Source organism: Gallinula chloropus (assembly GCF_964237585.1).
Source record: "Gallinula chloropus genome assembly, chromosome: 6".
Taxonomy (NCBI): Eukaryota; Metazoa; Chordata; class Aves; order Gruiformes; family Rallidae; genus Gallinula; species Gallinula chloropus.
In genome coordinates, this window is record NC_140091.1 from 11,887,025 (window position 1) to 11,910,256 (window position 23,232).

The window sequence follows — 23,232 nt, forward strand, 5'->3', positions numbered from 1 at the left end:
AACCTCCTGCTCACAGGAGCACTAAATTTAAAGTAGTGTTCAAAGCAGGTAGCTAAGGACCTTGTCCTGCTGAGCTCTGAGTACCTCCACAAATGAAGATCCCCATACCTCTCGTCCCCTGTTCCAACTGGGCATCAAAAAGTTTCCCACATAACCAACTGCATCACCATGGTTGCAACCTCTCATTTTTGACTCTTATTTTTCAGTGTGCAACTCCAGGACAAGCATTTCCATTTTCCCAAAAAGATTTTTTACTTCTTGATTGCAACTACTGAATTCTAAAACAGTTCTTTGATTTAATTTTTTTTTTAAATTTATTCAGCTAATATCCTTACAGCAACAATACCTTCCCACACATCCTCTCTGCACAATCAGATTTATGCCATTTACATTGAAAACTGAAGTCTTTTTTCCCTACTTATAGCTCAGTTAGCTTTGTTATAATGCAGTTTATAAAATTACATTTAATGGAGAAGGGAGCAGGGAATTTGTTTATTTCTAAACGGTGATGGCTAATGGATAGGGTGGGAATAATGACAGGATATATATTATGTTATGGTTGAACAATACAAGGAGAGAATGCATGACCTGATCGTTTTTATCCTTTATTAAATGGTCTATTGAGCTGCTTTTTCTCCCTATCAGCTCTTAAAACAGAGAAAGCATAGCAAAAAATAACATATTACTTCAAATCGCAAGATTAGTCTTAATTAAAGCAAAAATTACTCATCTGTTTCTTAAATTCATTAGCAATAGCTGAAAACATATCAAAAAATAAGCAAATTGGCATAAGGAGACTAACTGTAACTAGCCGTGGTAACCACCTCCCCTCCGTAAACGCGGAGGCATTTTAATTCCCATGTCTGGAAGGACAAATAAAGTCTGTGGCACACAAAGGATCCTTGCCAAGTCCTTCCCTCCTCCCAGCACGCCGAAAGCAGAGTGGGAAGCAGAACCCAAACTTCCCTGCATGCCCAGCTGGAGCGGTGTCACCAGAGTCGTATCTGCTTTTAGAGACTCAGCTGGGCTGTTCCATGAAGAAAATGGGTACAAATGAAGCAGCACCACCTGAATTGCCATTCTTGGCTTACTCTTACTTTCTTCAAGGAAGAAAATAAATGGGCTACCAATGGTTTCATGTGCATTTCAGAACATGCCATGGCACATGCCTGGAAGAGGGAAAGAGTGAAGAAAATCCCAAGGACACACAGCAAAAGGTATCCCACCATGCAACACACACACACACACCATCACCACCACCACTCCCCAAGAAGAAACCCCAACCAAAGCAGAGCAACTCTGGACACTGATGGGTTGAACAATCTTCACCTCTTTGGAAAAATCCACAGGAAGCAATCAGGTTTGCAATGAAGTTGAGACCCAACCTATACAGCATGCAAACTTCATCCAGTATAAAGCAACACACGACTGAAACAGGGAGATAAGGAAGGAAAGGGAGGGAAAACGGCTTATTTTCATTTCCTGTAGGGAAAATGACTGATACTGGTCAGCATTCACTGATAAGGGGCTGGCTATTACAGGGTTTATGGAGGTTTCAAGGGAACTTTGATCCAGATCCCATTAACAGAGACAATAAATTACTCTCACTTCCCATGACACAATGCACAGAAATACAACTCACGTGTACAAATGAGACCAAGCTCTTTGATGAGTAGGAGTGCTAAAGCATTAGTGATACATCAAAACATACAAGTTCGCATACAACAACCAGAGAAGATCAAAAATGACCACCACTGAAAGGACCTGCATTTAGCTTCGCAGGAACTACCAAAAGCAGAGAGTTTCTTCCCTAAGAAGCTCCTCTATATTCAAGTTTCTTCTATTTCTGCTGAGTATGCTCATTTGTGGCATCTGATTTGAAAAGCTCATCTACTAAAACAAAAGTTTTCCCAAGAAAGTGCTTAAATAAAACTCCTCCTTTTTGTGGTTAAAGCAAGAACACCACTAGCCAAAGCAGAAACAGGGAGCTGGCTGATGGGCAAAGCGCTGGCACTTTGAAGCACTGCAGAGGTCACACTGTGGCAGGGAAATCTTGCTCCACAGCTTTGATGTAGAGCAGCTCCCAGAAATATCTTTGTTATTCCACTGAAGCACACGGCTGCCGAAGCCTCTTTCTTATCCACTGTTAAATAAGCTGCTATTGTTCTTTAATATTAGAAAAAGAAAAGATTAGTTTCTCTGTCAGCATTTCAGAGGAACGTGCAACAGGCAATATGGCAGGTCCTATGAGGGTCTAAATTGAGTTCGCATTCATTAGTACGTCAGTGACTTCCAAACAAAACCCAGAGCCAAGCACATCATAAATTCAGCTTGAACTCATGCCTGCCACAGCACCAGCACAAAGCTGGGGTAAGAAACCCAGCCTTCAGAGATCAGGTAATGAGGTGGAGGTGCAGCAGCTCACCTTTCCACTCCAGCTCCTTTTGCTTCTGGCTTACAAAAGCTTTCTCTTTATAATGTAAATGCTGTAATTTATACCTGCAGAAACACACACTGGAGTAGGGTTTTTTTTTTACATGTCTCTCCAGTGAAGGTTAAACATGGGAGAGAAAGTCTTGGTTTGGTTTCAAAACGCTGCGGAGATCCCCATAAAACAATTTCTGAAGAAAGCCACCACAGTGGTTTGAATATCCTGAATGCTGAGAGTTGAGAAGGAAGAACATCTGCACGCACTTTTATGGTCCACTCAAACCTTAAGTGCTTTCAAACACACAGTAGCTACGACACTGCTTTAGATGTAAAAGACACAAGTCTATAAACAGCCCACATCATGATCTTCTCAATTTATCTAAAACTTCCCCCGCTTACATTAACCTCACCCAGTTCCAGCAACAAACCCTTCATTTCTCCAGCCTCCTCCATCCTGCCATAGGACCAAGAGTGGCTGAAGAGCAAAATCCCAACCAAAACCTGGAGTAACTATTTGAAACGAGTGAATTTTCTCTCCCCCCCAAGTGGCTCCCAGCACAGAGCCCTCAAACTACACCTGCCCAAACCACCCAGATTTCCCCCCCCTCACCCCATCACCCTCCTATCTGAAACTCTTCTGGCTTGTTGATGATTTTGTTCCTTTTCACTGAACTCCTACAGCTGCAAACACACTCCTCAAACGTAACACCCCAAACAAGAACATGAGAATCTTTCTTGAAAAACAGAGGAAGTTGGTGCAGGAACACGACCAGCACCAGCTGCCCATCAGCATGCAGGGCGCGCAGCTGCTCTCGGTGGCATCCCTGGAATTCAGCTTGGCTGGGGAAAAAACAACTGCCACTGCTTTCCCCCCCCCCCCCCCCCCCGAAATTTCACCTAACCACTGTAACGTGCCTGTGTAGTTCTGCCCAAATTCTTACATGTGTTTGAAACACTTCAGTGAAACAGTTAAAGCTCAGGGTTTATTTTGCAGGAGTGCCCTTGTTTGCACCGCTTCCTTTGTTGCCATCTGTCAGGCTTCCTCGTTGAAGCTTCTTACAGGGAAAACATCAGTAAGGGCAAAACAGCAGGAATTTAGGCAGCCAGCCACTCCCTCCTCCCGCCCTTAAAAGGTTTGTGCCTGCACAATTTTAATAGGGATCTTTTTGCTCCAACACAGACACTGAGCACAGTATCAGCTATGTCCAGATGGTGCCAGTACTTCAATACTCCATTTTATCACTCGGGTTTTTTGCTGTGTTTTTGTCGTGGTTTTTCCCTCTCTAACCAGTGCAAGGCCTCTTCATTTTCCACCTCCTTCTCATCACCCAGCCAGATATCTCATGACTGAGGCAAGACCACGCAATACAGAGCTGAGAGCCCAGGTGATAAAGTGGAATGCCCCAAATCCTACAGGATTGCAACAAGCACTCTGTCCCCATGCACACACACATCCAGACTCACAAACTCCCCTGTCTTCTCCTACACACATTCACCAGAAAATAAAGGAATTAGGAATGTGTGTTATCTCAAGTTTCTCCTCGGATTCAGTATTGGGAAGGGCCCCTGCCTCCCCTTCTGCCTTTGAGAGCGGGTGCTGCTGACAAGCCTCACACAGCATTTCAGCACAGTCCACCACAGCTCTCACAGGACTTTTTCCTTTTTCATTTTGTTTTTTTTTTTAAGGATGGAAAGACTTTATGAGTCGGACTGCCTGCATTACATGTTTTCTGAAGTGCTAAGCACTTCACTTGAGTTATGAATCATCAACAGTGACAGCAGCAGAAACATCTTGTCATAAGCAATGAAGAAACTTCAAATTAAGTATCCAACCAAATAATTTACAGAGACTGCGGATCCACAGTCAAGAGGACTTGCTTGCAAAAATAATTTATAATTTAAAAATTATTGCAGGGACAAAGCACAACTCCCCAAAGAACTTTACAAAACGTTAAATCACAAGAAGCAAAGGGAGGAGAGGTGAAGACGGGAGACCAGTGTGTCTCCAGCATCTCTTGGAACTCGAAAACGCAAACATTTCTTGCATACCTGTAAGGTGATCCATCTGCAAACATGTTGAGAAAAGGTATTTAAGTTTCCCCAGGCAAATACACCTTTTCCCTCCTATCCAACTCTTTCTGCAGCTTAAAAACTTCATGCTCACAGCCCAGTCTCAAGCTCTCCATATTTTTTATCAAGTCAAACCACTGCTCTTCCAAGGGATTTGTAAACATGCCTCTGCAGTAACATTCACGCCATGGCACACACCAGAAACAACCTGAAATACCTTGTAATCTGAAAAGTTATATACTTTTGTCCCTTCAGTAAATGCTCTCATGATGCAACTGGAGTGGCACCATCTTCTGCATTTAGGTTACATTTTATCATTTTCCTTTAAAATTCACCCCCTCTGTAGATTGTCTCCCCTTTCACAATTATGGGCATTTCCACACCTGCTGGAATTGAAACCTATGAGGCACCAAAAGGTCATTCATAACCCCCTTTCTGTCTCATGCACCAAATACATTGGGTATCATATGCAAAAAAAGAGCTGCTATTGCATACTTAAGAGTTCTCCAAGCACTCAAAACCCACAATTAACCTTAAAATGTGTTGTTTCCTTGACTTCACTGCAACCAGCTTATATGTATACCCAGGCTATATATTCTATGTCATTAAAAATACCTTTCTATATTCACAGTATCTGGCTGCCCCTAGCTCTAATCCAAAACCAGAACTAGATGTGCTGACTATTTCAGACCAGATATAAGCATCCCTCCAGTTTCTGAGCCCTTTCACCTGCTTTCAAACCTCCCCAGAGCGAATGGATGGCTCAGCGCTGCTCATCTGGCCCCTTTATCTCTTGGAGGGGGAGAAAATCCACCCACGTACAGTCCTGGAACTTGAGCCCTTGTAAAAATGTTGTGCCTTGGGAGACATTTTATTTGTTATTCACTATCCAAAAGAAGCAATTTCCTTTTCTAGTAAGGCGTCCAGGTGCAGCGGGTGCTACAAGGCAGCAGAATAAATGATTTTAGGCATGTGTGTATGCGTGCAGACTGACCTTCCAATACACAGCCTAATGAAGATCAGAAATCATCAAGCACCTTGCTACAAATAACTTAAAACCTGGCATGTACGCTTAGTAAAATGTTCAAGTGACTTCAAAGACCTCTATCAATACAGAACAGACGTATTAAAATTCCGAGCCTTCGAATCTATTAAGTATTTCCAAACACAGGAGGACGAGTACCAGGATTTGTTCAGCCGCCCTCACGGCGCTGCGCTCAGGAGAAGGTAGTTAGCTGGGTCAGCCGGCACAGGTCCCCTCCTCCAGCTCAGTGACTTACCAGTCAGTTCATCTAAACCACATTTTCTATTGTGTTTGTAAAATCCTGTTTAAACTTGGTGAGAACCAATGTGTTGCACCTCTGAGGGGCACTGGCACTGAATCACAGGATGACAGGGGTTGGAAGGGACCTGTCTGGTACAAGCCCCCTTCCAGAGCAGGATCACCTCAAGCAGGCTGTACAGGACAGCATCCAGGTGGGTTTTGAGTATCTCCAGAGATGACTCCGCAACCTCTTTGGGCAGCATGTTCCAGTGCTCTGCCATCCTCACAGTAAAGAGCTTCCTCCTCATGTCGAGGTGGAACTTCCTATATTCAAGTCTGTGCCTCTTGTACTGGTGTCACTGGGCACCACCGAAAGAACACTTGCCTTATCTTCCTGACACCCACCTCTCAAGTATTTATAAGCACTGATAAAATCCCCCACTTCGTCTTCTCCAGGCTAAAAAGTCTCAAGTCCCTCAGCCTCTCTAGTCCCCTAATGAATGGATCAGACCACGTTTTCCCCAACATCCACCATGGCACTTCAGTCCTGGAGACAGGAGAGGGACAGCGCAGCAGTAGGAACATCCTGCCCGAGCTTCGTCTTCTGCATCATGGCCACACACTGACCACAGAGGTGACAGCCCTGTCCCCGGTGCCTGCGGTCCCGGCTGGAGGCACTAGGAGTGCATGGCGAGGTTTGGCAAGGGCCGTCCTGGATGACAGAGTTCGGTAGAGGGGAGCAGTGAACACACACGCAGGCTGGTAAATGGGATTCATTAATCAGCCTCCAACTGCTCCACTTCACTAGACGGGAGCTCTTTATAGACACTGCCTCATTTATTTATTTTTTAAATGCCTAGATTAGTTTAGTGTGAAGCTGTTGAGAGATATAATTTGTCTGAGCAGATGATCTATAGATCATTGAATGAGCACTAACCAGGCTCTGCAGCCCACAGAAGAAGCCTGCTGCGTGCTCTGCGGCAGGAAAGATGAACCTTCCTTCCTAAAATTTAGCCACACACACACCACCCCCCAGCAGCCCGGAGGTCAGAGAGGTGGCATCTCTTATAACATGCTCGGCCCTGACTGTGGGCAGAGCAGCAGCTTCTGCTTTTCCAGAACAGGGCTCTCAAATCGGAGGGCAATCAGCAAGCGGTAACTAACCTGGTATTCAGTTGGGTACAGACATTTCTATTACAAACAGCCTTTTCCGCTCACACATCTGTGAATATATGCATATTTAAAAAATAAATTATCTTTCATTCAGATTAGTTACTAGAATATCTCTTTCTTTGCTGAAACAGATTTGTTCCTATGGTTGTATCTACTGCTATTCTGGGACTTGGTATTGTCTTCCCACTATTGCTGCAGAAAATGTTCAGCAGCTAATTGCACAGTCAAGTCCTTTCACATAATTTTCACTTTGACAAGAGTAATTAAAAAAGCTAAACGGCTCGAGAACCAATTGATTAGGTCTGCAAGCAAAGCTCTGTTTGGGCGATCCTGAGATGCACGGGTACAGAGCAGCAAGCTTTTACAAAACACAATTAGGGACGTGTTCCTGAATGTTTATGATTTTCCATCAGCTTCTTGCGAGATCTCGTTTTGCCCAGTTGCTATCATATTAATCTATGTACTGCACATATACTGTGCTTCCAAGATTCAGGAAAATTAACCTTATAGGACCAGTTATCACCCCTCCATCTCCCAGATTCACAGCACCTCCATAAAATCCAAGTTTGCAAACAGAGTCCACCACCTCCCATCATGGGAACTGAACCACACAAGCCTATTTTGTCACTGATTTTGAAAGACTAAGAACAACCACCTCTGAATCTTTGCCACTTTGTATACCTGCACCACAGAAGAGACATTTCAGAGAGTAGCCCTGTCTGAAGACACACTGTGTGATACAGTGCTGAGTCATCCATTTGCTCACCTTAAAATTGCTCCAAGTCCTCCATAACAGGACTTCTAATATCATTACATTTCAAACTACATAATTGAAGTTATAAAGTAAAGGGCTCCAAAATTACTACAGATGTACCAAAATAATGAGCTTATGAACAGTAATGAAATGGAAACTCTTGGAAGCCTGAGGTTACACACAAACTTAGAGATGCTCACTGTAATTTTTTTAATAAAGATAATAATTCTACTCTAAAAAGAGAAGTCAAAAGGGTTTTCTTTAAACCATTTCCTTCTCAATAAGTTACTGACTACATATCTGAAAAATTGCCATGAAAGCCTCAAGGTTTAAAGCTAATGGGAATTTGGAGCAACAATAAATGAGAAACTAGCTCCACGCATAAAAGAGAGAGGTCAAACACCAGACACCTCCCCACGCCACCTGACGAGCAAGAGGGTGCTGGTGCTCTTCAAAGCCAACAGCTTTGGCCTCTGTAGGAGTATGGGGCAGTAGACACAGATTAGAGGAGAAGTTTGTGGCAGAGGTCACCAACACACATGAATAAATCTTTGAGGAAAGCCACAGTCACACCTGAGAGCGAGCTGGGCACATGCAGCCTGTCTGCAGCGCAGCTGCAAACAAAGCCAGGGAACGCGGTGTCAGCAGCTCGGGCTCACGTCCCACTCTCAGCAGTGGCATCCCACATCAGTGCTTGGGCAGAACAGTTGGCCCAGGGACCCAAAACCAGTTTCCTTGGTACAGATAGCCAAAGGTTGCCTTCACGTACCTGCACAAGTTAGATACCAAATCTTTCAAGGAAAGTCGAAGACGTGGGGAGAACTGTGTCTTTATATAAATAGATACGCTGAAAGAAGCCATAGGAAGGCTTCACACATTCGCAAATGCGGTAATTTAGATGACAAATGTAGCAAATTAAACCCAACTTGTTAGCTAATAGAATATTTAATTATGAACTATGAATGATCACTTAAAGATTTGGGAATTTAACCAATTATTTTCAGAAGGTGTGAAACCTTCCTTAGCACAAGGTGTTTTTAGTGTCTCAGCACTGTCCCCCTGCATCTCTTTCCACCTTACCTTGTTTATAGCTCTATTCAGTAATAGTTTTTACTTGTTTCCTTGATGTCTTAATTTCCTGCAATAATACATCTGCCATGAATAATTAAGCAACGCATTTGCTGCTCACTGAAAGCTGAACAAGTGCTATAAATCAGTTCTGGGACCCTCCGCCAGCGCAGACACAATCAGTGATCTGCTAATGTTGGCATTTCTTTTTGCAGGTGAGAGAAAGACCCAAGGAGCTGCCGAGCTGCACCAGGCTTCCTTACCCTGGCACTGGTACCTCAGGAGAGCGTTTGCATCTTCTCTTAAGCATTAGAACTCCAAAGCCTGATCTGGCATTTTCCTGCCGAGGGATGAAAACTTAAGTGTACTATATTCTTCACATTTACTCATTTCTTACATTCCTGGGTTGTTCTCTCCAATTCCCCTGTTCCACAAGTAGGAAGAGGACAGCAGATGACCTGAGCATGCACCATTCCCTTCTCAATGATGGGGTACCATTGGTTCTTCACTGTATTTCCCCACGTTTTCTCCTGCTCTCTGTGGTTCAACACACGCTCCAAACTAAAGGATGGCAGCGAAGCACTGAAGGATCATCTGTAGTCAGGCCCATTACACCCTCTGAAGGTTTATCTTGCTGATTCACATTCGCCCTCAGACAGCCGGGCATGCTGCATTTCTCACTTTTTTGTATATGAAGACTGATGGAAGATAAGAACGAACTACAAAAACAGCAGCGATAACACTTGCCTACAACACTTCCACTTGCATGCATATGAGGGGAGGGGAACAATAAAACAACTTTCCATTACCAGAACAGCATCACCTTTTAATTGGAGCGAGGTTTACAGTGCTTTAAAGAACACCCAGCTGCAGAGCATGTGAGACCCTCCAGCTTGGCAAGGCAGGTACATCACAAAACTAACCAAGCCCAGGTAACCAGCCAGGTCTAGGAAACACAAAGATGGCCATTACGAGTCTACAAATCTTAATTTCAGAATGTCTCTGATTCATTAGAAGGTACAAAGCCTCAGTATTATTTTTTTTTTTTAAAAAAAAAGCTCAAAATGTAGAGCTGTTCATCATTACTTCTCCCTACAAAACACCCTCACGCAGAAACAAGCCATGTAACATTCCTGGGTTTAATTCTGTTGACAAAAGATTGTACATATTTTTAAAACGTAACGCTTAGCAGCTGTGCTGCCAGTCTGCAGAGTTTGCATATATAGCTGTGATATTACCATACTCTATTATTCATAACAGGCAACAGACTTCATTCTTGGTCTTGTGAAAAATAATTGCAGATTCGAGCCAAAGTCTGACTGCAAAAAACATCCCAATGTAACGGCCAGAGTCTGCAGAATTCAGGAACTCACGTGACGGCCCACATCTTGATGTAAATGAATTCATTAAAAAGACAAATTTCCTCTGATGTGTTTACGAGAAATCTTTCCAAGAAGCACATGGCTCTTCAATGAAACCCAGGCAAGGAAAAGCTTAGGTGGGCAAATAGCTTTTTCTTATCCAAAACCAACCTGTAAATGGATTAACTGGGTTTTTTTTCCACAAAGCATGAGACACTCCCATCTCACACAGTCTTGGGACTCCACTCACCACACAGAAGTTCATGACATGATGCACAGTTATTCATAGAAGAATAACTACTGGAAGGAGAAAGAAAAAGCCATACACATCTTCCTTTCCACTACCACTGACATTAAAAGCATTCTACACAAACACACATTTTTAACATTTTCCCTTTCGAATACACAAACAGTCTTTGAGACAGGTTTTAGTCAGAAGGTCTTCAGACATTCAGCATCTTTTACAATTGCCCCACAAAGCATTTGCTGCTGCCAGAAGCCATTTCAATGCACCCTGCAAGGGCTGACGGTCAGCATTGCTCTAGACAGCAAGCAGCATCGCTCTCCTGGAGTGGACTGACAGACAGACAGACCCTCCAACCTGCCCTGCTGCAGGATGCGCTGTGTTACACAGCCTGCACAGCCCCATCAGCTTTGTGGGCAGCACCTGACAGTCACTGCAGAGCAGCAGAGACGTTTGGGACTATGACACAGGCAGCTACCACCGTACGTACACGCACCAGAACTCTCTGCCTTGGTCCAATGGCTGCCTGGCCAGAAAGGTTCCTGCAACCAGACCTCTGCATGTATGTAGAGCACGGTAAAGTCTCTGGGCAGACAGCTACCTAGGGATAAATACATATGAGATACGGAGAGGAAAAAAACCAAACCCAGAACTACCTTTTACAAATTACAGAGCTGAACTAACTGCATGGCTTCAGATGATGAACCACGATGCATCAAAATAGGCAGCTGAAAGAAAGTCAGTGTACAAATGTGGGCAAAAAACCAAGCCTATGAGGGCTCATCAGGAAACTGCATATAGGCTACATAAAAGTACATGTTTTTATGTCTCATAGTTAGTGGCATGGTTTCCCCTGTACTCCCCCGACCTGTTCCTTCTGAGGAGAGCTGGAAAGTCAGAAAAGGGCACTGAGGAGGACTAAGGGCCTGGAAAACACTTTCATGCAAAGTAACAAAGTCAGATGGAAGAGTCACTTGAGAGGAGGATGAAAAAAGACAGGATAAAAATATCAGAGTACCAGGTGACAGACTGAGCACCTGTACCTTCCTGGTTCATAAGTGGAGACAAACATTTGCTGGAAGAAGTAACACTGTCAATTCAAGACCTGCATGAGGGAACACTTTCTGTTCTTACGTGAGATTCCAGAAATTCCTCTGGAAATTCAGTTCAGTGCTCAACAATCCTTCACACCAGCAAGCGCTGCTCAGTGCCTGACCCGAACTTCCCAGCTGCAGTTTAAGCACATTGCTTCTCCTCCTAGCACTGGATGGGGAAGACCGACTTTTCCTCAATTAGTCTTTCCACTCTGGCAGTGGGATGCTCAAAATGATATGCCATTGTCATTGGAGGCCTTATCAATGTGAGCAGAGTAGAAAGAACTATCTAATGTGTCTTCAGGATGGTACTCCTCATCCTGCATATCACTGTGATGTTTGTCCCTCTCAAAACAGCATGGCACTGCTGACTCCTGTATGGTTTCTGATCCATTAGCACTGCGAGACCTTTCTGTACACCAGCTGCCTAGGCAATTGTCTCTCATTCTGTATTTATGGAGCTGATTACTCCTATTTTCAAACATCTATCCACATTTCTCCTTATTGACATGCATCCTTTCAGACAGTTTCTCCAATTTGTAAAGATCATTTTGAATTCTAATGGTGTCCTCCAACATGCTTGCAGCTCTTCCCAGCTTGTTGCTGCCTGCAAATTTAATAAGCATGTTCTCTATTCTATCAGAGAGATCATTACTGCAAATGCTGAATGCTACCAAACTGCCAAATACCCACCCTATGAGCAGATGTTTCACAGGAAAAAGTCTCATGAGGGAGCACTGAAAGCTTTACTAAAGATAAATGACATCTACTGCTACTCCATTCACAAAGCCTGTTATCCTGTCATTAAATGAAATTAGATAGATCTGACCTTGACAAATCTACATTGGGCATTATCCCTTTGCCCATATATATGCCGACATGACAACATTTAGAGTTGTTGTAATCAATAATGCTTTGCAGAACCAGTAAGTCCAGCTTCTTAGAACAATTTCTGATTTTACATAGGTAATGGGAACCAATTTGGGTAGGATGAGAAAAGGCAAGAGTGTGGGATCTTTCTTTTTGCACCTCCCCTAAAACCTGTAGCATTTGTTGGCCCATCACTGGAGGCTTACACTGGGGCAATTCTGGGATAAATGGACCTTGAGTTTGACACCATCCAGTAATGACTATAACACAAAATAATCCATATCCTCTTCTGCAATTTGACACAAACCTGGAAAACACCATGTGGTATATTGCATATTAGTCTCCCTATGTTAAGTGGAGTTTCTTAAATTCCTCAAAATTACAAGGAAACTGTTCTCACACGACACCCTACAGATTAAAGACAATGCCAGAAATTTTAGCTAAATTTCCTCAGAAAAAAAATTGCTTTATCTGCAACAGAAGGCTGCGTGTCTAATTGAACAGACATTGAGCAGCGCATAGATGCTGACTGAACAATACATATTCCCAAGGATTTTGTCTTAATGTGTAAAAAAAACCCCAAACTCAAACTCATACTCATAGAATAAAGGCCCATAACTCTGCAGACACAGGAAGAGGCATATCCTAGTATTTGAGGGGGGGGAAAAACCCAACCCAAGCCAAAATAAAATTCAATGAACTTAGACAGTTAAATTTATTAAATGTTTCATGCATTTACTAAGGTGGAATCAGGGTTCAACAGGCTTCGTCAAGAAAGGTAAATCCAAACCCTTGTGGCCTGCAGTACATCCACAGAGCAACTTCAACAAAGAAAAGAATCTCTATATGCACAACTGCCTCCAGAAATAGACAAACACACTAGAACACAAACTCCACGGTGTCACTGCAGATTAATTCTCTCTGCCTGTGTTATATAGGCTGTGCTCCGTAGGATCTGGAGGACTGTCTCTGCAGTGCACCTCCGGGTCTTCAAAAGGCTGAGATGAGAGCAGCTCTGGTTCCGTTCACAGAATGAATATACGGGCAAATTGGTCACACACACAAGCTCTGACAACACCCTTTACTCACATACACTTAATGATGGAGCAAGAAATCCCCTTTATATTATTCAGCTGCTTGTTTTTCTATGGGTCACTCCCACAAATCAAGCTCCATTGTCTCTTGACTGCTGAAGCACATCTGTGGTAATGTCAAATGTTTTCACAGACATTTTAGACTTGAGACCTGTGAATAACATTACAGGGTGTTTTTTTACACGGTGCAAAAGTATTTTTCTACTCTCTTTGTTTTTAAGAGCATCCAAAGACAATTTCTGCAGAAAGAACCAGAAAAACAAATGTCCATCTCATAAAATACAGCCTCCCAACTTGAACTTTGGCTGAAGCCCAAGCAGGACACATTTTAGCCATGAAAAAGACTCATAAAAAGCTGAAAACAACAGGTTATAACTAAAGAACTTTGCGTAACCCCTGATAAACTGCGTGTAATGGGCCATAAAGTATGTTGGCAGTCTATATACAGCATGTATAAATGACAAGTCAACAGCCAGGACCATTACCTGTTACACCAAACCAGAGCAAAGGGAGCCCTTCCAGCTCTTGGACTACCCTCATCATCCTCCTGAGAGCCATACTAAACTCTCTGTAGTCTGTATGCCAAGAATGAGAACGCTGTGCCAGGACAGAGCATCCCAGTCCTTTACATGGGAGTATGGGAGTACTTTCTCTGACTTCCTCTTCAAGTTTTGCTGATTCCCCCTGCTAGCATTCCCGCCCCCCCCCTCCTCTTTTCACTAAATGCCCCATAAGTCAAGTGTGGTGAATGCAGGAGATAAGTTCACTAGTTCACTTCTCTCTGGGTTTCTTACATCCTGGAACTACTGAAAGCTTCTGTTTGATGCCAAATAGGATTAAAATACATAGTCGTCATATCAGGACTTTAATCGTTTCTGGCATTTCACAAGATTTCACCACTCATCATTCAGTTCTTCCAATGCCTCTTCCCTCTTGTAAACTAAACACTCTGTAAGTACAATACACCTATACCCCTTCTCACTTCCAAGCTGTGTTTCTTTCAAATACAAAGATTGAAATCTTTTCAGGAACCAATACATGGCAACTCTCATTTACCTCAAAAAAGCAAGCTTCAAGTTTCAAGCTTGAAAATGAAGGAAGAGCCACCCCTGTGTCACTTACAGCCCCGCAACAAAAGCCAAGGCCTGGGGACACTTGGGGCATGGTTATAAATAACCACATGTAGCAGAGACAAAACAAGTCCAGACCTCTTCTTGCCATGCTGACTTTATCCAGAGCACCAACTCTGAATGGTCACCTGTGGTGCCATCACCTCTGTCAGAAAATAGCGGCACTTTCATTTGTTTTAGGTTTTCACTGGGTACTATCTACCTAGAAACAGAGAATCATAGAATGCTCAGGGTTGGAAGGGACCTCAAAGATCATCTAGTTCCAACCCCATGTCTCAATCCAATTTTACAAATTACATTCCTGGAAGTTGTATTGTTAATTACTGGGGGGAAAAATGGAGATAATGAGTAATACATGCAATAAAAGGCTATCCAAAAAGCACAGCAGGACTGCAAGTTCTTTCTAGCCTGTAGTACATGAAACGGAATATATTCTGTAATTATTTCTTTGCAATACCATGTGAGTGTCCCTTAGTGTGAGGGCTAAATCTTATGATGCATCAGAGGAAGCCCTAACTTAACTGACATTCAAGGCAAGGTCTAGCCTTGCAGGCTACAAATCGTATACAAATGTAAACTCATTTTCCACTAGAAAAGGTGCTTTGGTTTAATTCAGTAATTGTACCTCAGTAAAGTGTGCAAGGCAAAAGACCTTCCTATGGCTTAACTTTCAGCAAACGCCCCTTAGTTGGTGTTTTCACACCAACTAAGTAAATGAGATTTGTCTTTGGCATAGACAAAGCACTGATTCTCACAAGGGGCTACACACAGCGTTCATCTACAAGCACACCACTGCTTTTCGGCTGCTGATGAAGACAGATATCTTACCAGAGAAAAAGCATCCATGAACAGATGCCTTTTCCCCCCGCCCTCCTTATTAAGCCAAACATGTTCACCATCAAAACCGATTGACTAACATTTTGAGCAAACACATTTCATACTATCGGTTGTTCACGAGAATGAGCTTGATCATCTTATATTACAGTATCACTCTGAAGCACCAATATAATGAACAGATAATCAAAGAAACAAACAAAAAAAGCGCACATCCCTATTACCACTTCATTGCTTTTTACAACTGCTCAGCTGAAACAATGAAAGCTCCAGCAGCCTGCATACTTTTCCCCTGCATGACGTCAGTACTACAAGTAGCAAGCAGCAACACCACGCACTGTATTATTTCATCGGTTTCCTGGCACTCCTTTCCACTGGCAAAGAATGTTACCATCACTAATACGGAATATTTTAAATATCTCCTTAAAATACTAAGAGCAGCCCCTGCAAATAGTCACAGCTGCCTAACGTGTGCAAATAGATACAACTATTTGCAAGTAGATGTGGAAAGCAGAGGCTAAGCTTTACCAAGACCGGGAGTCTGTTAGTAACAGCAAGGGAATATTACCTGTACAGAACTACATGGATGACCAGATGAGCTGGGATCCAACAAAATGCATCATAATGTATCTAAGGGAAGATATTCATGAGGAAAAACCCAAGTCCCCTCTTCTCTGCCCTGGTGAGACTGCACCTGGAGTACTGTGTCCAGTTGTAGTCTCCTCAGTTCAAGGACATAGAACTCCTTGAAAGAGCCCAGTGCAGGGCCACCGAGATAATTAAGGGAGCGGAACACCTTCATTGTGTGGAGAGGCTGAGGGAGCTGGGCATCTTTAGCTTGGAGGAGACTGAGGGGTGACCTCATTAATGTTGATAAATATGTGAAGGGCAAGAACCAGGAGGATGGAGCCAGGCTCTTCTCAGTGATGGCCAGCAATAGGGCAAGGGGCAATGGGTGCAAGCTGGAGCATAGGAAGCTGCATGTTAATGTAAGGATAAACTTTTTCCCTGTGAGGGTGATGGCGCACTGGAACAGGCTGCCCAGAGAGGTTGTGGAGTCTCCTTCTCTGGAGACATTCAAAACCCATCTGGATGTGTTCCTGTGTGATTTAGTCTGGGTGATCCTGCTCTGACAGGGCAGGCTTGGACTAGATGATCTTTCGAGATCCCTTCCAACTCCTAACGTTCTGTGGTTCTGTGAAGTCACACTAGTTAAACAGGAGTTTGCATCCTGGGAATCAGATGCCCAGAAAGGATTCTAAAGGTGATTGTTGAAGACCATGCTCCCAGTTCAAGGCTATGGGTAAAAGGGCTGAAGTGCCATTGCACTCTGGCAAGATGTGGCCACTTCTCTTCTTGGTTGTGGCCCCTTGACTTTAAGAAAAACAAAACAGAGACATTGAAAAGTCTCAAAAATTAGCGAAGAACTCTATAAAAATGATCACTGATCAGAATAACCAAGGCCAGCCTATTTTTCTGCACCTAACTCACTTCTCAGGAAGATTGCATTAAATATCAGGAGTCTCCAGCCTAGCTGACACAGGTTACACCCAGTGCCTGAACCAAAAAAACTGCAGAAATGAAGCCTGAAATAAATACAGATTTGTAGCAGTAATGATTACTTGCCATTTTTAGAGATCACATAGGAGACAGGTAAATTCTCTAGCATTTAGCCTTCAAATCGTGATTTGATAGCCTCTAAAAGCTACGTGCTAGCTCACCCACAGCTGTTAAAAGTAGATGCAGAAATTACTAGCTGAAATTATACAGCCTGTGCTGTGCAGGTCAGAGTAGAAGACTACACTGATCTGATTTCTGGCCTTAAAATCTGTGAATCTACACTGAAGATAAAAATTTTAAGCAGGTGGTTTTTACTGTTTTTCTATATCACCAAGCCAATAAGCACACTCTGCCTCAAAGAATGCCTGTTAAATATATCAGCCCCTCAACGTTTGCCGCTGTGCTGGATAACTTACACGGGCACTTAAACACAGGAACTCCCTTGTGAAGGCGAGACAGTCGCTCTGGCTGCGCAGCGGCGTCGGAAGGATGCGAACAGCAAGCGGGACTGCTTAACCCTGCAGAGCAGCAGTACGTGGGTCCCACAAGGAGCCATGCTGCAAAGGCAACAGTCAGAGCCTACACCATGGTCTTCATGCAAACCACGGGCCCCAGGGGGGCCCCAGGGTGTCCCTGACGACTGACAACACGCTCAGAGCTGCCTGGGAGCAAAACCCAGGGTGAGCTTGGCTGAACTTCCAACCAAGACAATTCTGTGATTCTGTGAAGTTGCTACACCACCTCTCTGAGCTCAGGTGCCACCACTCGCTGAAGGCTAGAAGATGACACCAGGAAGGGATCACTATGTATTTATGCTGTTCTTACATCCTCCATAGCTCTTTGTACTGACCATTGCTGGATAAGGGATTCGGAGCTAGGGGGACCTTTGACCTAGCAGCTGATGTTGATTGATGAGCGCAGTTGGCTTTATGAATAAATAAAAAAGACAAATGACAGTGCTGTGACCTGCTGCAGGTAGCTACCTAAACAAATTCACATGACTCTGGCAAGTGCTAGAGCTAAAAGGGGCATGGTTATAAATGAAGAAAAAAGATCTGTTATCTACTCTCAACACGATGTTTGTTCTCATAGCCTCCCTCCTACCTTGGTATCTGCAACGCTCAGTTACAAGCAGGTAGCATTTTTATATATATGTGTGTGTGTGTATATATATATGTGATGAGTAAGGACACCAAAATAAAGCTGCATGATAACTGTGGTTAATATTTCAACCTGTCCCTTAACAACACAACCCCAATGCCTCAGGTACAGGGCTTTTCCAAAACAGTATTTTACATGTTCTATTCGCTGATGGAATTTGTCAAGAGAGTCGAGGTGGAATTGCACAAAATTAGTATTTACCTGTGCTACAATACCTGGATCCGATCGTACCAATTACATGTAATCACTACATGCAGTGTTTGGGGACAGGCATGCAAACAAAGAGACCAGGAAGCAGGAAGAGATGCAAGACAGCAGTGAGAAGCCTCAGGTCCAGCTTTTGGGATGGGATGCTCTGCCCAGCTCTGCAAAGCAGCTGTTTTCCAGGGCACAGCAGTAAGTCTGTCTCGCAGGACGGCCCCGAGGAGCTGCATCTGGAGCTGAGCTGCTGTTGAGGCATCGCTCAGGTTATGTGGCAAAGGAGGCTGAGCCGACTGAGGGAGGCAGAGCTGAATCCAGGAGTCAAAACCTGCCACTCCCAGGTCCCAGGAACACAAACCAGTAACTGCATGGCTGGGGCACGCAAGGGGAACCGAATGCCACAGCAAAGGCTCCAGCACTGGTCTGTCCAAAACCTTGGGATAGCACTTCAGGTGCAATGCAAAATCCCCGGCAAAACCGAGCTCACCTGGAGCATCACAGAATCATAGAATTGTAGGGGTTGGAAGGGACCTCGAGAGATCATCGGGTCCAACCCCCCTGCCAAAGCAGCTCCCTAGGACATATCACTCAGGCGTCCAGGCAGGTCGTGAATATCTCCAGTGAAGGAGATCATCATGCTCTCCCATTTCTCAACCTTCACTCACACTAGTATCTCACCTTCCTATTTTCTTTTTTAATGTGTCTCCTCAACCCAGTCCCAGTTAACATCCAACAAACACCATTGATTAAAAAAACCCCAAACCATAGGACACGCATACCTTTTAGATATAAAGCACCTATCCCTCACAGGGTAGGGAGGGTGGGGCAGGGCAGCCTGAAGACAGACTTAGGGTCCTTGCTCAGCATTGCTGGTGAGAGCCAGAGACCTGCCTTCTCCAGCCCCAGTTCACTGGCAAGTTTCCCCACCCTCTCAAACAGAAGCCAAGTTTGCTCTATCTTTAGAAATCAAAAGGTGCAAATTGTTTGTTTATCAAGTATCGCTTTGCAGGTAGTTGGCCTAATACTGCCTCAGCTCTTTCCTTCTACAAGGTCACTTTTGAAGTGGTTTTCTTCCCCAAGCTCTTTGAAATTCTGTGTAAGGCAAACCAAGACATCTTTCGGTTAGGAAATACTTTGGATGGGTCACCTAGAGTCTTCCTTTGCCTAATGGAAGCTGTGCCCAGGACTTCAAAAACAAAGCCTGATTTTTAAAAAAACCAAGTCAACAACACAACACATTGCTGATGATTTCTGATGACAGTATTGATTTTTCCCCTGTTTTCTCTGCATTTTGTTTTGAGAGGGGATTTTTTTTGTTGCTTTTTATTTTATTAGAGTAAATGACATATTTCCAAAAGCTGGAAAAGAGCATCTTTTAGCTGACAATTGAACTGAACATTAAATGAAATCTGCAAAGCCATTTTTCCCATGCACAATCAAAAGCTGACAGACAGGGAAGCACAGAGTGCATTAAAAAAAAAAACCCACAAGCAAGCTGAGGGAGAAAGTGTAAAACAGCCATCCTGAATCAGCTCCGAGATGCTCTAATGGAATTAGGGTCACCCTGACAGAAACACAGTCAGATCACAGAGAAAATTTAATAATTTCTTCCTGCAGTCTGTAAAAGCTGGGGAGGATTTGGAAGTGCTTTCTGCCAAATTAGCACTTCTGCATCCACCATCCGCACGGACGTGCTCCTTCCCACTCACCTTCTCCTGCCAGCACCCCACCAGAGTGGTGAGGAAACCAGTGCTCCCCTCCTGCTGGGCTGGAGGCACCCAGCAAACCCCTCTTTTCCTGCCACATGTTCAACCTTTGAATGCCACTTCAATTCCTCAGAGCTGACATTGTTCACAGCTCCTGTGAACTCAATTCCAGGAGAGACATCAGAGCGCACGCCCGGTGCTAATTCTGCTAGGCAATACGGATTCAATCTGTTTTATCTCAGGCGTTAACATCGAGCTATCTGCCAGCTGCCTAATTGTCAGGAAGCTACAGCAGTGACTCCGAAATGTGTTGCGACAACAGCAGCTCCGAAGCGCAGGCGGAGAAGGTAGGGAAGCCCCGGTTTTGGTGCTCCCCCAGAACCTGGCCACGAGCCACAGGGCATCCTGCTGCCAGGGATGCGGCACAGCCCATGCCCAGCTATCCTTCCCTCCCCTCAACCCTCACTGTTTGTGTAAAAAAGGTGATTTTGGGGACTGACTCCAGGAAATCCAGGAATAACCCTGTTCCCATTATCACGTTGCTTTTAATCAGGGAAACGAAGAAATGCTTTGCAGATACAGAGCCTAGTCATCCCTCCACTGCCTCCGAGCAGTGCTGCAACGGGGAATAGAAGAATCACAGCAACCTCTCAGGAATCACATCACAAATCCATGTAAACAAACAGGCTTATGGCTGGAACCCACAGGATGCTTAGGGGACAAAAAATGTGAAGAGAGTGCATACGTGGTGCTCCCCTTGCAGCATCCCTCTCTAGCTTTTACAGTACCCTCCGGTGTGCATGTACTGTCATATCTTCCCCATGTCCTTCACTGCTGTCCTGAACCAGGACCCCCAATGCCATCTTCACTACCGTATCTTGCCTGCATCACTGATGGCAGACTGTGAAACATGCAGGGGGTGGGGATGGTTTTTCCCCCTTTGGAGGCACACAGCAGGCCTTTTCACACAGCTCCCTGCCACCTGACAGTGAGAGCTGGTGGCAAGATTCAGTGGGGTAAAATAATAGAAAAGCTGTAAGTTGCTAGAAGACACAGAGCAACACTTTTCATCCCAGGAAATCCTCAGTTAATCCATGGTGGCTGTGGTGGTTAAAAGGTTGTTGTCCTTCTAGATCTGCCTTCCAGATTAGGAAAAAGCAATTCAGAGTCACTCTGCGCCAGAGAAAGAGGCGTACAGATAGATAGCGCTTGCTTCTCAAACATAGAAGCGTTCCACATCTGAGACACCAATATTTGGATCTGGGCCTGTAAAACAGAGCCAATTTTGTTAAATTTAAGCATATGGAAGTATTCCACAGAATTAGCAAACCATGTCTACTGCAAGTTATGGTGAGGCCAGGAACTGTCCTAGGACGTCTCAAGCTCCACCAGCTTCTGCACACCTTTTGGAATGATGCTTCTCTCCTTTGCAGGGGCCAGGATAAAGGAATTTTTATTTCTCTGTGCCAGAATGCAAAACGGGCTACAATGAACAGACATAAAGTGATCTGAATAAGCATCTTCCAGCATCACCAGCTGCCAAGGAAGAAAGCTGAGGAAGAAAGCAGCTGCTGCCCCCAGTTTAACTGGGCAGCTCAGACTCGTTACAGACTACACACTAATCCACCGCCTGTGCAAGTTATCCCTGGTGACGCCAAAAATAGTGAATTTGTATGTTTCTTCACATCCCCCCTTCACTCTTCTCTCCAGCTACTCTAAATTTACTCTTTCCCATCCAGTCAAGGGCATTTTGGAGCCCCAGTCTTTTTTTCTTTTTTCCCCATTCAGCCAGGCTCCTACCAATATGTATCAAGACATCCTTCAACTTTCACAAAAATCACATCTTAATTATAAGCCTGGTGACTAAAGCTGGAGTGAGAAGCAGATGGTTGGTGGCAGCTCAGGAGGTGCATCACGGTCACCTCTCTGCTCCGACTCAAGCATCCCAGGAGCCCCAGGTACTTTCAAAGGCACAGAGTATTCACAACTGCCAGAGTCTGCAACGAACGTGCAGATGTTTGGACACTGAAGAACTTGTTACTGGTAACATAAAAAAGGGGGGGGAAGGGGGCTGCACAAACACTTGGGTAAAGCTTAGCAAACCCACGTGTTATGAGAACTAACACTATGCAAAGGACTCACAAGGTTTCCTGCATTCTGTGATGGGAAATTCCTACTTCAAAGGTATTTTCAGCAGTCCACCATCAACCAGGTTTCTCTCCTTTTGTCTGTGCAAAACAGCACTTAGTGCACAGCTTTCTCCTTGGTCTGGATGGGGCCAAAGCCAGTCACAGCAGCACCATCAGAACAGGCATGGACACCAACAGCTTAAAGCACGACCACAAGGAAACATTATCTCCTATTCTGCTGAAACACAGGTGTAGAACAGCTACACCTGAAGGTAGAAACTCAAACCCTTTTCCTGACAGATATACACAAATTACAAGAGCTGGTAAAAGAACAAGGAAGATGAAGTAACAGAGATTACTGTGACCCCAATACTTCTCTCTTCCTCCACCCCCAATTTTCTTTGCTCATCTGTACATGTTACAAATCAAATTGTCAGGTTTTGATCTTGCAGCTACTACAGAAGCTCTTCCTGCGCTTGAATAAATTTTGTCAGCCTGTTTAGTTTTACTTGTGCCCTTTCACACACACGTGCTGTTTATCGGCGTTGTGCACACTGGGAAACAGAGATCTGGGGGACGTTATCCCTTAGTGCTCTGTGTTCCCAGTACAAACCAAGGAGGGTTAGAAAGAAATCTTGCAAGGTACTCAAGCTTTCCGAAAACAATTGTTACTTACTGTCAGCTCCTGCTAAAGGCAGCATCAAGCAGCAGAGGATGGCTGCTGGCACAGTGAGCACTGAGACGCAGAAGTTAGGCACCATATTCCAAAAGTAGAGCAAGTCCTCTTCAGTCTGAGGCAAGTGGTCAGTACATCCAGTGTTACAGACACAGACTTACTCCTGCAAACCAAGAGAAGGGGAAAAAAAGGAAAATTATCAATTATGACACAAATTAAAAGCCAATACACCAGACTACAGTATAGAGACACAGTTACAGGTACTTTTAAACTGACAATTAACTATCTGTCCTGCTTGAGCAGTAGAGCTCCACACTGATGTCATCAAAACTAATAAGCTGTTTGAGAGTCATGAGGCACAAATACATGCCAATCTCCAAACCTATTTTCATGCCCAGTCTCTGTTATGGCCT

At 44.2% G+C, this 23,232-nt stretch overlaps 1 protein-coding gene across 1 annotated transcript in view; it reads right to left on the reverse strand.

Moving 5' to 3' along the window:
- Window positions 1-22,904, reverse strand: part of PTPRF (protein tyrosine phosphatase receptor type F) — a gene marked incomplete at both ends in the record, with an annotated part of 250,710 nt that extends 227,806 nt beyond the window's left edge. The window contains one exon of the mRNA XM_084266106.1: window positions 22,820-22,904. Within this exon, the coding sequence (XP_084122232.1) occupies window positions 22,820-22,904 (85 nt within the window). The remainder of the gene's footprint in view (window positions 1-22,819) is intronic.
- Between the last annotated feature and the right edge of the window lie 328 nt (window positions 22,905-23,232).